General features: G+C 35.6%; 3 protein-coding genes across 4 annotated transcripts in view; 2 read left to right on the top strand and 1 right to left on the bottom strand.

Annotated features, from left to right (window-relative positions):
• The window catches only part of LOC125864848 (shaggy-related protein kinase NtK-1), a 122,029-nt gene that overhangs the window by 24,497 nt on the left and 80,995 nt on the right, over positions 1-16,537 (top strand). The gene's annotated exons all lie outside the window — the stretch shown is intronic.
• LOC125864745 (pleiotropic drug resistance protein 3) lies at positions 1,097-11,427 on the top strand. The gene is made up of 24 exons (XM_049544815.1): positions 1,097-1,795; positions 2,017-2,140; positions 2,615-2,700; positions 3,855-3,939; positions 4,445-4,604; positions 4,692-4,768; positions 4,912-4,965; positions 5,053-5,143; positions 5,269-5,570; positions 5,650-5,931; positions 6,086-6,399; positions 6,597-6,757; positions 6,846-6,949; positions 7,698-7,851; positions 7,946-8,071; positions 8,157-8,230; positions 8,329-8,661; positions 8,761-9,051; positions 9,210-9,293; positions 9,392-9,525; positions 9,656-9,883; positions 10,340-10,511; positions 10,640-10,894; positions 11,013-11,427. Exons 1-24 carry the CDS (start codon positions 1,410-1,412, stop codon positions 11,277-11,279), a joined length of 4,344 nt encoding a protein of 1,447 aa, XP_049400772.1. The 5' UTR covers positions 1,097-1,409; the 3' UTR covers positions 11,280-11,427.
• LOC125864860 (S-adenosylmethionine synthase 1) lies at positions 12,170-14,653 on the bottom strand. Of its 2 annotated transcripts, none has more exons than XM_049544958.1 (2): positions 14,484-14,653; positions 12,170-13,561 (listed from the first exon to the last, which is right to left on the bottom strand). In XM_049544958.1, the coding sequence occupies exon 2, from the start codon at positions 13,558-13,560 to the stop codon at positions 12,379-12,381; it is 1,182 nt and encodes a 393-aa protein (XP_049400915.1). In that variant the 5' UTR covers position 13,561; positions 14,484-14,653; the 3' UTR covers positions 12,170-12,378. The 2 variants fall into 2 exon arrangements, with proteins under 2 accessions (XP_049400915.1, XP_049400921.1); XM_049544964.1 differs by having other exon boundaries at positions 14,569-14,595.

The raw sequence follows: 16,537 nt of genomic DNA on the forward strand, positions 1-16,537 counted from the left end.
ATTCCGTAAATTTGATTTGGGAAAATGACTCAAAGTAAGAGATAACCAATTTTACGGTCTGTTAGACCAAATTCTTAAAATTAATTTATTATGAAAAGTAATTTTTACTTTTGGAGAGAAGTATTTGCCTAATTTATTTTAAAAGCACATTTGAACAGTAATTATTGTTCAGACCAATCTTCTATAAAATATTTCTGTATATGTTCCTACAAGTGTTTTTTTTAAAAAAAGAAATACTTTTAAAGATTTTATTTTTTTTAGTTATGGAAAATAGCTTCTGTTTATCCCAAAACAATTATTTTCACCCTCATTTTTTTGTTTAAATAATCATTTTGGTCCCAAAAGAAGCTTGGAGAAACAACTGTTAACATTTTAAAGTTAAATCAAGATTTGTGTGCGAAACGTTACCAGACTGTTCAAAGACTCTCGATTGCTCGATTAGTTGATTATTTTTTCACTGATAATGTTATTTCTATTGATATATTATAAGGTTTAATTCTGCATCAAAGGTTGTGACCTAGTGGTTGATGGAGTGGGTTGAACACTTTGTGATCTCACATTCAAAGAAAACACTAGGTGATTTTTTTTCCATCTGTTCAAGTTTTGATGTACATAGTACTTACCTAGTAAATGTTGCAGTTGATATCCCATAGAATTAATCGAGGTGTGCATAAGACGGTTATCAAAATAAAAAGAAAAGGTTTAAATTTTCTGTGTTCTTATATTATAGATTTATAGTATTGTTCATGAGGACCTCTATTGAGCTGGAGTGTCTCACGCCTTTTCAAGATTTCACATACAGAAATCACCCTCCCCCGACCCACCTCCCTCCAACTACAAAGATACGACGAATAGTTGGAATATTATAATAGTATATACTATATCATAGTAAACAATATGAAGATTTTTTAATTTGTGTATTTTCTTGTCTCTTTTGCCAACTAATAAATATATAGTGGCATGATCAAGGAAGAATCTTCTAGTTTAAGTCTTTGATATGTGGAATTTATGCACTTTCAGAGTTTTAGAATAATCAAATCTTTTTAATCCTCCAAGGAAAGTCAACTGACTTTGTATGTGAGTTAGAGAAATGTGCAGCACTCTTTTTCTATTCCTTCAACAATCCTTATTTATTATCACTTGTAAATAAGAATGCCTTTCTACAACATCTATTTACTCTCTCTGTATGTCTCTTTCATTTACGTAATCATTATAACGAAACAAGAATGCCTTAATTCATAATAAAAAAAAGTTGAATGATGTATTTCCTTACCTCATCTATCTTACGGTTTAAATTTAGACATTCAAGCAAGGAATGAATATTTTATGTTAGACATACATGGTGCACCCCTTTTTTTTCTTCTACCTATAAAATGCAGGTTTTGAGCTGAAAACATTTACACCAAAAAATGGCTCAGCTTGTTAGTTCGGACGATATAGAGTCGATTAGAATGGATCTCTCAGAGATTGGAAGAAGCTTGAGATCATCATTCAGGCGCCAGACTTCGATTTTGAGGAGTAATTCAGCTTTGAGTGCTTCTGAAAAGGACGACGTTGTGGATGAGGAGAACATGTTGGCTTGGGCAGCAATTGAGAGACTGCCAACGTATGACAGGTTGAGATCATCTGTATTTGAGGAAGTCAATGGCAATGAGGCCAATGTTAAGACGAAAAGGGTAACTGATGTTACCAAGCTTAGACCTGTAGAAAGGCATGTTTTCATTGAAAAGATGATTAAACACATTGAACATGACAACCTTCAATTGTTACACAAAATCAGAAAGAGAATTGACAAGTAAGATTTCTGTTAGTTACTTGCCAGTATAAGTTAAATTATTGACATTAATGGAAGGTCATTGCTCTTGCATTTAAAATTGCCATCTTTTTTTTTTGGTGATTGACAATGCTAAGTTATGATCATCATTATCCACATATCTCACGGCTTCTCTCTCATTTTATCAAAGTTTTATCTGTTAGACTTAACTCAATGACCTGAGGCTACGGTTTACTTTGTAGAGTTGGTGTAGAATTGCCTACTGTGGAAGTGAGATACAAAAATTTAACCATTGAAGCAGAATGTGAGCTAGTTCATGGAAAGCCTCTCCCTACTCTATGGAATTCTCTCAAAAGCACAATAATGGTAAATTTTTGCTATTTGATTGAACACCGTTTTTATTGTCAACAATCTGATCTCTTACATATGTGCTAGTTCAAATCAAAGTAGCTGGATCCAAAAATTGATCATCAGGAGGCATTTATTAGGACTTCATGTAGGAGAAGACGTTATTAATTGAACCACTTGAACTGGGAATGCTTGAATCTTTCTTGTGCTAATCTGTCCAGTCCGATAGTTTGTGTTGTCTACTTTTAATAGTATTTTCCATTAGTTGATTTTACCTATATGTGACAGCAATAAGTTATTTTTCTGATGCACTGTAATCAACGCTGCTAGAAAAAGTAAGAGAGACTTAATGAGCATCTTTAAAGTAATCCTGGTTTCAGCACTCAAATGTTTAATGCATACAGAAAGTGCAGCTCCAGCATTAGATTATTCTATTGTGCTACTTGTGATTTCGACAGTTCTCTTAATCTAGTGTTTCAATTTGTTCAACAGAACCTTGCCAGGCTTCCAGGCCTACAGTCAGAAACGGCCAAGATTAAAATCATTAATGATGTCAGCGGTGTAATAAAACCCGGACGGTATGTCATCAAAGCTTTTCCATGGCATATACTCAATTTAAATAGTTATGCCAATGTATTCATAAATAAATATGCCAACCACTTGGATTTCTAGTTTTTGACATGCAGGTGACAGATTTTTTCTAGCCATTGTTATTACTCTGCCAGTTATTCCAATCTCATATCTGGTGCAATAAGTGTCTCATCAATAGTCACTTGTTGACTGAACAAGAACAACAAAAACAGAATATGTGATGATTGTATTAAACTCAGTATTTGGTGAACATGCTTGTGAACTAGTCATCATAGCTTGTGAAGTACTATAGTTTCTTACTAGTTTGTGTCTTTTACTTTGTCTAGCTCTAATATTTTTATTGTCAGTACTTTTCTTTCTTCAATATTTTCATCATAACTTTTTACTCTTGCATTTCTTTCAAACCATGTTGTGAAAAGTCGAAGGTCTATTAGAAACAACCTCCCCACCTCACAAAGGTAGGGGTAAGGTCTGAATACACCCCACCCTCCCCAGACCCACTTGTGGGACTGTACTGGGTATATTATTGTTGTTGTTGCTTGTGAACTAATCATCCTTTGTTTTATTTATCACTTGATATTTACATAGCCCTATTCAGTATTGGTCATTTTGGCAGTATGTAAGAGAAACGGTTAAGTGAACCAAAAAAGCATTCAGGCTCTCAATCATGTATTTACCTTGGTAACTTGATAATGTGCATTGTGTACTCCGTACAAACCTCCAGATACTTTTGCTTGGTTGGTTGAGTAATGTTCTTAATTAGTTTGATCCATAATTGCAACTGAAAGATGAATAATATACTTGCTCGCATGGTATTGTTCTGCAGAAAGTAAATTGACTAGCATTGATGCAAGTGATTATTTAGTGATTACATTATCATAAACATTGACTGGCAAGAGGGTCTTTTGAGGTATATTTGGTTTTTATCTGATTAATTGTCCGAACTGGTCTTGCATTTGTGATAACTTTGAGACGTAGGCTTGACTGCAGCTTACTTTTTCTGGCTAATTTCAGTCTACCTTTTAGCAGTTTTTGCTCCAGCATGTTCTGAATGGAGAGTTAGTTCTTCATTGTGAAATCATTGTTTTAACATGTGAGTTCTTGAACCTGAATTTACTCGAATTCTTTGCTATTCTTACAGTATGACTCTATTGCTTGGACCTCCTGGATGTGGAAAAACAACACTACTGAAAGCACTTTCAGGAAATCTGGACAACTCTCTTAAGGTCTCTTCAAGTTGTTTCTCTTTTAATGTCATATAAAAAGGAAAGCTGTTTTTGCTTTAATGTCAGCAAGAGAAAAATATAGGAATATTTTCTTAAAAGAAATAAAATCCGTCAGCTCATATAAAGCAAATATTTTGATCTACAACATACTGGAATGTGTATTAATAGTTCTCTATTTCAATGAAATGAACTTTTCCAGGCCTTCATTTGTCGTATTTGTTTTATTAGTGATTTCTCTGGTTCTTCTTAGTTGCTTTTAGTTCCTTTATATCTTTAAGATCTCAGCTAGGGAACACTTAATTCCTATCTTTCTCCCGTTTTACCAAGAAAACAGAAGCTTTATTGACTTTACCAATGCCTCCTCCAAGAAGAAACTAGTGAACAGTTGCTCTAATTTTTGCACCTTTACTTGAACAAGAATGATGTAGAATTCATGCATGGATAGATTTCATAACATTTGGAGTTGATGTCAATCTGACTGTCTGCTTCTGGTCATGTCTAACAGGTTTCTGGGGAGATTTCTTACAATGGTTATAAATTGGAGGAGTTTGTACCACAGAAAACTTCTGCATATATAAGCCAAAATGACCTACACATTCCTGAAATGACTGTTAGAGAAACAGTAGATTATTCATCTCGTTTTCAAGGAGTCGGAAGCAGAGCAGGTATGTCATTGAGCACATAGAAGATAAACCGTAAGTGATGAATACATTCCAGCACTAGTTTTTAAAGCAATGCCTTTCCTTTTGAAGATATTATGATTGACCTAAGCAGAAGGGAAAAAGAAGCAGGAATTGTTCCTGATCCAGATATAGATACTTACATGAAGGTAGTTTTAACATCAAGTTGTTCCCGTTTCATCTCTGTTGAGCTATAAGTTAATTGATGTATATATTGGACAAGATTATACCATTCCTCTGCAGTCAATGCTGTTATGGTTTTTACCTTCTAAATCAAATTTGAATCATGTAGGCAATTTCTGTTGAAGGACAAAAGACAAATCTTCAGACGGATTATATTCTGAAGGTAACTTTATTGAAGGACCCTATTTGACAATTATTTGTAGAGATCGGAATAGAAGTTGATGATTGCCACATTCTTGTATGTGTTCAGATTCTTGGACTTGATATTTGTGCTGACACATTGGTTGGTGATGCCATGAGAAGAGGTATATCGGGTGGTCAAAAGAAAAGACTGACAACAGGTAAATTTAAAGTATGATCTGCTTTGTAACAAAGTTGTCAGTTGTATATGTTCTATAAGTCTGCTGATGTACTTGATATCATTTGGAAAACAAGTATAAATCAACTAACTAATTGTGTGACACAGGAGAGCTTATTGTTGGCCCCACAAAAGCATTGTTTATGGATGAAATATCAAATGGCTTAGATAGCTCGACTACATACCAGATTGTTGCTTGCCTTCAACAGCTGGCACATATTACAGATGCCACTATACTTGTCGCGCTTCTTCAACCAGCGCCAGAAACCTTTGATCTCTTTGATGATATAATCCTGATGGCTGAGGGAAAAATTCTTTACCATGGGCCAAGAAATTCTGCTTTAGAATTTTTTGAAAGCTGTGGGTTCAAATGTCCTGAAAGGAAAGGGGTGGCTGACTTCCTCCAGGAGGCAAGTCCATAGTAGTTACATGGTCCGTTCATTTCTCTCTATCAATTAGAAGCTCATCAATTCTGTTCTTTGTTTTCAGGTTACGTCGAAAAAGGATCAAGCACAGTATTGGCATGGAACTAAAGAAACATATAAATTTCTGTCAGTTGATACATTATCAAGAAAATTTAAGGAATCTCCATACAGGAAAAAGCTGAATGATGAACTTTCTGTTGCATATGATAAGTCCAGGTGTCATAGAAATTCTATAACCTTTCATGACTATTCACTTCCTAAATGGGAACTTTTTCGAGCTTGTATGTCAAGAGAATTCCTTCTGATGAAAAGAAATTCTTTTATCTACATATTCAAAAATGTTCAGGTCAGTGATCAGTCTTTTCGTTTTATTATATTATGGTAGTTCAATCTACAGAATATTGTATACTCATTCAAATTATCCAATACAAAGATAGAAGTCACATTTTCCTTATTGAGATTTCTCACAACTTATTGCAATTTTTGCTTCTATTATGCAGCTTGTCATCATTGCATTCATAACTATGACAGTATTTTTGAGAACTCGGATGGATACTGATCTTTTACATGCAAATTATTATTTGGGAGCTCTGTTTTTTGCTCTCGTCATTCTTCTTGTGGATGGATTCCCTGAGCTCACCATGACAATAGCAAGACTTGCAGTTTTCTATAAACAGAACGACTTGTGCTTTTACCCAGCATGGGCGTATGCAATTCCTGCTGCAATTCTCAAGATTCCTCTCTCTGTATTAGAATCTGTCATTTGGACATGTCTGACCTATTATGTCATTGGTTTCAGCCCTGAGGCTGGAAGGTTAGTGCTACTGCTACATGTAAATATCGTATACTTCAATTGTTGCTGTTCTTTCAACTATAGTTTTGGTGGTTATATGCCACCATCTCTAATAGGCTTCCATCAGCAGCTTAAACTTTACCTATTCCAGCTATCTTTAAGTAATGAATTTGAACAAAATTTCAAGCATTTTCGTGTCAAAACTGTGTCACTTACAGGTTCTTCCGGCAGCTACTTCTATTATTTGCTGTGCACATGACATCGATCTCCATGTTCCGTTTCTTGGCTTCTGTCTGCCGGACTGTTGTTGCTTCTACAGCTGCTGGTAGCTTATCAATCTTATTTGTCTTTTTATTCAGCGGATTCATAATACCAAGACGTAAGGTTTCCTACTTCTTTATTCATTTTTGATATTATGCTCATGTGAGGGTGAGTAGCATAACTAAAATACCACTATTTGACTACAGCCTCAATGCCAGTTTGGCTGAAATGGGGATTTTGGATTTCTCCGTTGACATATGGTGAGATAGGTCTTTCTGTAAATGAATTTCTTGCCCCAAGGTGGCAAAAGGTGAGAGCCAATAATAGCTCAAATACTTTGCTTCTTTCAGTTGTTTAACTGACTTATGCACATTGCATGTGGAAGACAAGTTCAGCACAAAATGGTTGTTTTGAGGCACCAATATGCAATATTGAAAAGTATTCACTATGTTTTGTCATGAAATTACACTTGAAAAATAAAGAAATAGAGATCATCCGTATAAGAAAATGATAAAGTATTGTCGTCTGTCTGTTCGTTTTTGTTATCTTAAACTATCTAGGGAAGGTTCTAAGAGTTCAATGACAGATATCCATGTCCATGGTAGTGACTTGGCTCAAATTTGTAACAAGTTCTCTTTGATTCCCAGAAACACCTGAAGATGCAATGTTCTTAATCAGATACACAACAGATCACATTCTGGAAGGCATTAGTACTTTTTTCCTTGAAGAGAAATAGTAATATAAAGGCTACCTTGGACGATAGTATTCTTATTGTAACTATTCATTGAAGTACTTCATAGGCACTCAGTTTCGATAATTGAATTCCCTCTCGAACTAGGGTACACTAGCTTTAACTGTAGTAACCTCTAAAATGTGCCATACAATTCTACATGAAGAGAATAACTCAAATTGATAGATTAGCAGCCTCGTTAGATGTTTTACTACCTTGAAACATACATGTCTGTAACTTGGATCAAATATATTTATCTGTCTTATAGAAGATTTTAAATTTATTATCTATTCAATACCCATATCACATGCTTCATTTGTCAACACAGACGCTCTCGACAAACACAACTATAGGGAATGAAGTCCTTGAAAGCCGTGGGTTAAACTTTGATGGATATTTGTATTGGATATCAGTTTGTGCCTTGTTTGGCTTTACAATACTGTTTAACATTGGTTTCACCTTGGCCTTAACTTTCTTAAAAGGTATGTTCATCGTTTTTTGTACTCCACAGAAATGAAGAATCTGCACAATAGATCTTGTAATTTACTTGCTGGTTCTCTTGAAAATGTGATGCAGCTCCTGGATCTCGTGCTATTATATCAAGGGATAAGTACTCCCAAATAGAAGGAAATAGCGATTCTTCTGATAAAGCTGATGCAGAAGAAAATTCCAAGACCACGATGGATTCTCATGAAGGAGCAGGTTGCCTTCTTATTCTATTGCAGGAATTATTGTATGAGAAATATTGTTTTTTTTTTTTACTTTCTCATCTCTTATTTTTTTCCAGGAAGAATGGTTCTACCTTTTGAACCCCTATCTCTTGTGTTTCGAGATGTTCAGTACTCTGTTGACACTCCTGCGGTGATCTTCTAAACCTATCTCATTTAGTATTGCATCATTTTTGGATAATCAAAAGCTGTTGAAACCAAATTTCAGTGGCTGACGTATGTCCATTTCAGGCAATGAAGGAGCTTGGTTTCACACAAAATAAACTCCAACTTCTTTCAGACATAACTGGCGCACTTAGACCTGGTGTTCTTGCAGCCCTTATGGGTGTCAGTGGGGCTGGAAAAACAACCCTGCTTGATGTTCTTGCCGGTAGAAAAACAAGTGGTCATGTGGAAGGAGAAATAAAAGTTGGTGGGTACCCTAAAGTTCAAGAGACATTCGCTAGAGTTTCAGGTTACTGTGAGCAGACAGACATACATTCTCCTCAGATAACTGTAGAAGAATCAGTTATATTTTCTGCTTGGCTACGACTTCATCCTCAGATTGATTCCAAAACGAAATATGTACGAGCTTAATAATATAAAGTTTGAATTAATGTTTCTTTCATGAACATCATTCCTTCTGGCGATATCTTTATTTGAACTGATGTGGCACTTGTGCAGGAGTTTGTGAAAGAAGTCCTTGAGACCATTGAGCTAGATGGTATAAAAGACACGATGGTTGGTATGCCGGGTGTTAGTGGGCTCTCAACTGAACAACGTAAACGGCTGACAATTGCTGTGGAGCTTGTTGCAAATCCCTCAATTATCTTCATGGATGAACCCACAACAGGGTTGGACGCAAGGTCAGCTGCAATTGTCATGCGGGCTGTGAAAAATGTTGCTGATACAGGAAGAACAATAGTTTGTACCATCCACCAACCAAGCATTGACATATTTGAAGCATTTGATGAGGTAAGATGTATGTGAGGAGCAATTTTGTACTCAGTAATGCAGAAATCTTGAAGTAAAAGTAAAGACATCTACTTAGAAGTATCTTTCAGTTTGTGTAACTACACATCCTTCATGGATATCATCAAAAAGTTATTTGTCTGAAATGTGCTCTTTTGCAGCTGATTCTATTGAAAACTGGTGGGCGCATGATCTACTGGGGACCACTCGGACGAAATTCTTGTAAAATGATTGAATATTTTGAGGTGCACTAATCTCCCTTTTTATTAATGTTGCAGCAAGCTCGTAATAAAAGCTTCTTCGCATAGTAGCTGAGACTACTGTTTTTTCTCCGATTTGACAGGGTATCTCTGGTGTGCCTAAAATAAAGAACAACTACAATCCAGCAACATGGATGTTAGAGGTTACATCAACATCTAGTGAAGCTGAGACCAGCATAGACTTCGCTGAAGTATATAAGAATTCTGCTCTACACAAGTTAGTCATAGCTTTTCACCTCATCTAGTTTTGCATTAGTTTTAAAATGCCTCTTAAACATTGTATCACTTGTAAGCACATTTTGCATGTAACCAATGCATGATTCCTCTTTGGTTTACACTTCTTGTAGAAATAACGAAGAGCTTGTGAAAAAGCTGACTTTCCCACCAGCTGGTTCAAAAGATTTGCATTTCCCCACCCAATTTTCACAGAATGGCTGGGGACAATTCAAGACTTGTTTCTGGAAGCAATACTGGTCCTATTGGAGGAGTCCTTCATACAATTTGATGCGCTCTCTACACATGGTTTTTGCTTCCGTTGTATTTGGATTGCTCTTCTGGGACAAGGGGACGAAACTGTAAGACAATAAAATACTATTCAACCAAAGCTCAATTATCTTATCGACTACATGCTTCATTATGCTGTGGGAATTAAAACTTTCTACATCCTCATGGAAATTCCTTGGCCACTTCTGAGTAACATGTTTTTGTAATTGTGATGCTTAATTGAGTGGTAGGCATGATACAGTTGATAAGGGAATTAGGTTGTCTGATCCTATAATTTCTCTTCCTGTTTGGTTTATTAACTTTTTTAAAAATGGCTTAATCTTTTCTTTGTTGACATCACCCACACTGTTAAAACAGAACTCTGGAGTCCCATTTTTGGCGTGTGAAAGTTGATGCAGCAGAACTGAAGTTCTCCCTCGATGATAATGGACTTAGTTATGCATGCATTGTATGTACATGTTATATAATTGAACAACTTAAATATTTTCTTATACTGCCTTTTTGTTTTTCTTCCTCCTTTTTGACAGAGATGACCAGCAGAGTGTCTTCAGTGTATTTGGTGCTATGTTCACTGCAGTAATCTTCTGTGGAATAAATAATTCATCTTCAGTTTTACCATATGTGACCACGGAGCGATCAGTCCTATACCGGGAAAGATTTGCTGGAATGTATGCATCCTGGGCTTATGCATTAGCACAGGTAAGATATAAAGGCTTTCAATCTTGGCATGTTGACTAATGGGGGATTCAGTAAATTCCATATCTTACACTTGTCTTCAATCGTTCACTGCTTCATATTTTTGAGTCTCAAGTACCTTGATTTTGTAGGTGGCAATTGAAATTCCATATCTTTTAGCTCAAGCACTTGCATTTACTGTCATCACCTATCCGATGATTGGATATTATTGGTCGGCCCACAAGGTTTTGTGGTACTTCTATTTGATGTTCTGCACATTGTTGTACTTCACATACTTGGGAATGATGCTTGTTTCATTGACACCAAACTTGCCAGTAGCTGCAATTCTTCAGTCATCCTTTTACACAATGTTCAACCTCTTTGCCGGATTCTTGATACCAAAAGCTGTAAGTGGATCAGAATTTAAGCCTCCTTGAATATAGAGATCAACGAGTATTTTATAATTACCGCTGTCTATGTGTGTGTATTTACACTTCAATCTTTCTCCTTTTCCTTTCATTGCAGCAAATTCCAAAATGGTGGATCTGGTTCTATTATCTAGTACCTACATCGTGGACGTTGAATGGGATGCTTACTTCACAATATGGAGATGTTGATACAGAGATTACTGTGTTTGGAGATAAGAAATCAGTAGCAGCCTTTATTAGGGACTATTTTGGATTTCACCACAACCAATTACCTATTGTAGGTGTTGTTTTGATTGCATACCCCTTAGTTTTTGCCACTTTATTTGCATTCTTCATTGGGAGGTTGAATTTCCAAAGAAGGTGATTTTGCAACTTGTTCATTTGTTGTTTGTAGAAACTTATACTAATATATTTTATCCAAATTAAATACTTCCCCTGTTCCTTTTGTACATTAGACTGGTGAATTTTACTTTGAATTGACTAGGAATGTAATTTGCTTTTACTACAGTTTTCCATTTTTAATATTATCAATGACTGAACAAATCCAATTCCGTCTCAAGTAGTATATTATTTCGAACTAGTTTCAATAGTCAATGGTCTTTTCTGTACCAATTGGTATTCGAATTTCACTAATTCAGAGTTGGACCATAGAAAACTTACTACTATGTGGACTTTTAGAAACAAGACAACTTTATTTGTATGGTTCAATCTTAAAATCTAAACTAAGGATGGACTTTGTCCTTCAATATATAACAACTACAAGTTTAAAATCACTATCCAATTCATTGTTGCAAATTTTCTTCTCTTTTTTTCCCTCAAATGAACAAAAGCAAATAAGAAAAATTATACCTTTGGGAAACTGTCGTTGCTTGTTTCTCTGAAATTACTGATTCAATATCTTGGTCCAAATATAGTAAAGTATAATTTCTAATTAAAATCTTGAAAAATATTTGTGACCAAAAGTTTTTCAAAATGTAGTTGCAGTGAATTGGGAATTGGTTTTAGTCAAAGCCCCAATTTGTCACGCCTAAATCTTCTCATTAGAAAGCGGATTTGACTAGCTGATTTGCGAAAAACGAGTGGTGGGGTAGATAAACCAAACTAACCATGAAACACATCGCCTTACACACTTACAACATAGTAATTTCTTTGTTAGCCAACGAATGATAATACAGAAAACGTCACAGCTGCTTCCCTAGTGCACAACTACTGTCATTTGCACTCATCATTTTTCAATATATTTTCATAAGAACATTATTCCACAAATGCACTAATTTTTATGTATATAATAATAGTTTTTTTCCCTTGATATTCCAAGGCCTAAGATATCCAACACAATGGAAACAGGACAACAACAAAAATAGGGTCAAAAGAGAATAAAAAGACAAGCAAACACAGAGGATTCTAAAGCCACAAGCAAACAACAAAGAACAAAAGCATAGGCAAGCATTTTCAGACACTTATTAGTCTTGGGGCTTTTCCCACTTGAGGGGCTTGACAACTTCCCATGTGAAATCAGCGTCGTCACGTCCAAAATGACCATAGGCAGCAGTTTTCAAGAATCTCCCATTGCCACCCCTCTTCAAATCCAAGTTAATGGACATCATTCCAGGTCTGAAGTCGAAGTTCTCCTTAACGATCTTCAAAATTTCCCTGTCGGGGATCTTTCCAGTGCCATAGGTGTCAACGAATACGGACAATGGCTCAGGCACACCGATGGCATAAGAAACCTGCACGATGCATCTGCGAGCGAGTCCACTAGCTACAATACTCTTTGCAGCCTGCCTTACGATGTATGCACCACTCCTGTCAACCTTGGTTGGGTCCTTGCCAGAGAAAGCACCACCACCATGAGCACCCCAACCACCATAAGTGTCGATGATGATTTTACGACCAGTGAGACCAGCATCACCATGAGGTCCACCAATAACGAATCGGCCAGATGGGTTAAGGTGGAAGATTGTCTTCTCGTCAAGGTACTTCTCTGGGATGACTGGCTTGATGACATGCTCCTTAAGGTCGCGGGCAATCTCATCATTTGTAACGGTCTCATCATGTTGAGTGGAGATAAGCACAGTGTGGACCCTGATTGGAATCATGGCACCATTGTCATTGCAATACTCAACAGTAACTTGAGTTTTGCCATCAGGCCTCAACCAGGCGCAGGTGCCATTCTTGCGGACTTCTGTAAGACGGGCACCAAGTTTAGTTGCAAGCACGTGACTGAGAGGCATTAATTCAGGGGTCTCATCGGTGGCATAGCCAAACATGTGACCCTGGTCACCAGCACCAATCTCCTCCGGGCGTTTGGTCAGATGGCCATGGACACCTTGAGCAATATCAGGACTTTGCTGCTCAATGTAAACAAGGACCTTGCAGTTGTCAGCATCAAGACCAACATCATCAGAAACAAATCCAATATTACGGCATGTCTCACGCACGATCTTCTCATAGTCTACAATAGCCTTGGTTGTGATCTCACCAAAGACCATGACCAAGTTGGTCTTGGTGCAAGTTTCACATGCAACTTTGCTCTCAGGATCTTGCTCAAGGCAGGCATCAAGAACTGCATCAGAGATCTGATCACAGAGCTTGTCTGGGTGACCCTCGTTCACAGACTCGGAGGTGAATAGGAAAGTTTCCATTCTACAAGAAGATAAAATCAATTACATAAGTTCAGCATACTTTATACAGAGTATCAGTGCAACTTCTTCACATAACAAACAATGAAATGCTGAGAGACTGATGCAACAAGTAAAGTATCAGTGAAAATTCTCCAGCTTGCTAAAAGTTTATATTCCTAACCACAAGAATGGCTATTGGATAATGCACCAAGAAAAGAGGTTCTATGCAAAATATTCTCTCAATTAAAGGGGTTATTCCTATATTATACTTATCAACTAAAGTAATTTATCCTCACCTGACAAAATTAAAGAAAAAGCCCAACGAAATCTCTTTTTATCTATAAAATATCAAGCTGGACCACCAATTTTGATAAGGATCTACAACTTTTTAAAACGCACTAGAGTTAAGCTAAAATCTTCTACTCCAAAGTTGGCAAAAGCATATTTGCACCAGATCTAGCTCATCTCTTACAAGACAAAACCTCCACCATACCAATCAATTATTTCTAATCTCTAAGTGATTCTGAAAGACAACAAAGTAAATATATTGTAATCATGCTCACCCAAAACAGCAAAAATATATTTTACAAAAAAAAAAAACATGTTGAGAACATCAAAGTTTTCAGTATTAAGCAGGGTTTTTTAAGAGCAAAAATACAGAAGCATTTCAATATTTTCATGGAAAGACAAATTAATAAAAAAAATTAACAGGAAAATTAGTTCATTTCCAGATTCAAGAAACAGTTCCTTCCCTCCCCTGTTCACAACACCCACGTTAAAACATAACCAACCCTAAACAAACCAAATAAAAACACAATCTTTCATCACTTCAAAACCCCAAAGAAATTAAGGACAAAACACCCAGATCTGTCATAAAATCCCCAGCAAGAAAACAACAAAAACCCATGAAAGACTAGTATTGAACTAGCTAAACTTAAAATTACCTCAAGAAAAAGGCAAGTGAGGAACCCAACAGCGAACTAATAGAAAAAGAGGTTTAGAAATGTCTGAAAGGAGCAAACTTTTTACCCCTTGAGAGAAGAAACCTCTTTGTATTTTTGGTTCGCCAAATGCTTGCGAGTTTTTTTCTAACACTTTGGAGTCTTATTTATAGACCCTCCATGGCCATGGTCTTAACTTCCATTGCTCACGTGCTCTCCTAAATTCTGACTAATTAAGGTGGTTGGATTTCTGTTTGGTAATGATCTGAACCGTTGATGACGCGTGGGGTGTTGATCTAACGGTTAGGAAATGTTTGGGGTGGGTAAGGAGGGTAGCATATCCACATAATTATATTTATCCTGTTTTATTAGTGGAAAAACAGAATTAATTAGAGCTGATATGGTGTTTACCAACCCCCTTATGCGGGCCATGGGCCGGGCTTGGGTTATTTGCTTCGGGCTAATAGGGTCACTTAGATGTTTCTATCTTTTTCGTCTCAATTTATCTGGAATAATTTAATTTTTTGAGAGTCAAATAAGTATTTTTATTGTATTTTTTTCACATGTATGGATCATAATAATTTGGTGTATTGGTGCTTTCACATGCTATAAATTTTTTACAATGTATAGACAAGTTAATAAATTAAAGAAAATTATGCGGTTAAGTAAATTTATATTGTTTAATTACTCATAATAGCTAGAGCAATTTTTACATATAACAAACATAAAAATTATATTTATATGTTATAGCTATAGTTTGCATAATTGCGCTCCATAACAAATTTTATGTTTACAATGGAGCTTTTGATTTGTATAATTCGCTACAAACATCCAATTTTATACAAATTGTTCAGTTTTGTATAAATTCATTTATACATTATAATTTGTATAATAAGATCTGTATTTGTATAATTATAAGTGCATAGGGCGAAAATATATGTATTTGTATTTGTATATACACTTTTCTCTCGTTTTATACAAACACAAACGCATTTTATACTGAAATGTATAAAATGACTAATTGTATACTAAAAATGACTACTTGTATACCGAATCAGATGGCAAAAAAAGGAGATGTTTGTTGCGAATTACAATTAAAGTCAATTGGATTTTCGTTACAACAAATAACAAGTCGTGTCCATGACATTAGAGCAATGTGGTGGTCTGGAGTAAGCGCAACAAGCACCATTCCATATAATGTGAAGTAGACAAATCACATGACTTTGTTATACTGAGCCGATTGTTCATCATTTTCATCAACAACCATATCATCACTGAATATTTCATCACTACTTTGGTGTTCACGTAAAAAATTATGTAATATAACACAAACTACTATAAAGGGTGTTTTTATAAAAGACAAAAGTTTTGGTGTAGAAAATGAATTTTTATAAGATCTCAAATAATGAGATTTGGCCCAAAAACTAGTTTTTTCTAGTATTTGAGAATTTGGGTTATTTGCCAAAAATATTTGCCAAATAATGATAAATTGCAAGAACAAACACTATTTGCCAAAAAATTCCTCAAATTTTACTTGGAAAATCTATGGCCAAACGGGTCAATAATAAGTTGGAAAGGTTTGGTGAAAGCCACTCACCAACCTTCACAAACTTGTTTGAAAATGCTCAATCCTGTCATTTTCTCTCTGGTGTTAGCCTATTATAAGCTGACACTAGTAACAATATTGTAACTTGATAATGCCTAGGAAATTAACTTACTAATTGTCAACACTAGTTGTCAAATTTTTTTTAAAAATGTGATGTCTGACTCAATTTACACGTATTTTAATCAATTATACAAAATATCTGCTATATTTCACAGGCACAAATATTGCGTAACGTACTCAACTTGTTAATTGGCAATTCGATCCATTATTGATATTTTCTTTGTAAAAGAACTACAGTGTTTCGTTTATAAATCCATCTAATTGTTACGTCATTTTTAACTAACTAAATAATACTACATATAGTTAAGATATTTTTCAAAATATACTTGTGTAATTATCTATCAGTCCATTTTGGCCTCGTTGCCACTTGCCACAAGCAAATACAAACGAC

This window comes from Solanum stenotomum, chromosome 1, assembly GCF_019186545.1.
Source record: "Solanum stenotomum isolate F172 chromosome 1, ASM1918654v1, whole genome shotgun sequence".
Lineage (NCBI taxonomy): Eukaryota > Viridiplantae > Streptophyta > Magnoliopsida > Solanales > Solanaceae > Solanum > Solanum stenotomum.

What these genes read in the sequence shown, in the direction of transcription:
- LOC125864860 (XM_049544958.1), bottom strand. Translation starts at nt 13,560, where the DNA reads ATGGAAACTTTCCTATTCACCTCCGAGTCTGTGAACGAGGGTCACCCA.
- LOC125864745 (XM_049544815.1), top strand. Translation starts at nt 1,410, where the DNA reads ATGGCTCAGCTTGTTAGTTCGGACGATATAGAGTCGATTAGAATGGAT. An exon ending in GGATTCTCATGAAGGAGCAG is followed by an intron (nt 8,072 to 8,156) that starts GTTGCCTTCTTA and finishes ATTTTTTTCCAG; the next exon opens with GAAGAATGGTTCTACCTTTT. An exon ending in AAGAATTCTGCTCTACACAA is followed by an intron (nt 9,526 to 9,655) that starts GTTAGTCATAGC and finishes CACTTCTTGTAG; the next exon opens with AAATAACGAAGAGCTTGTGA.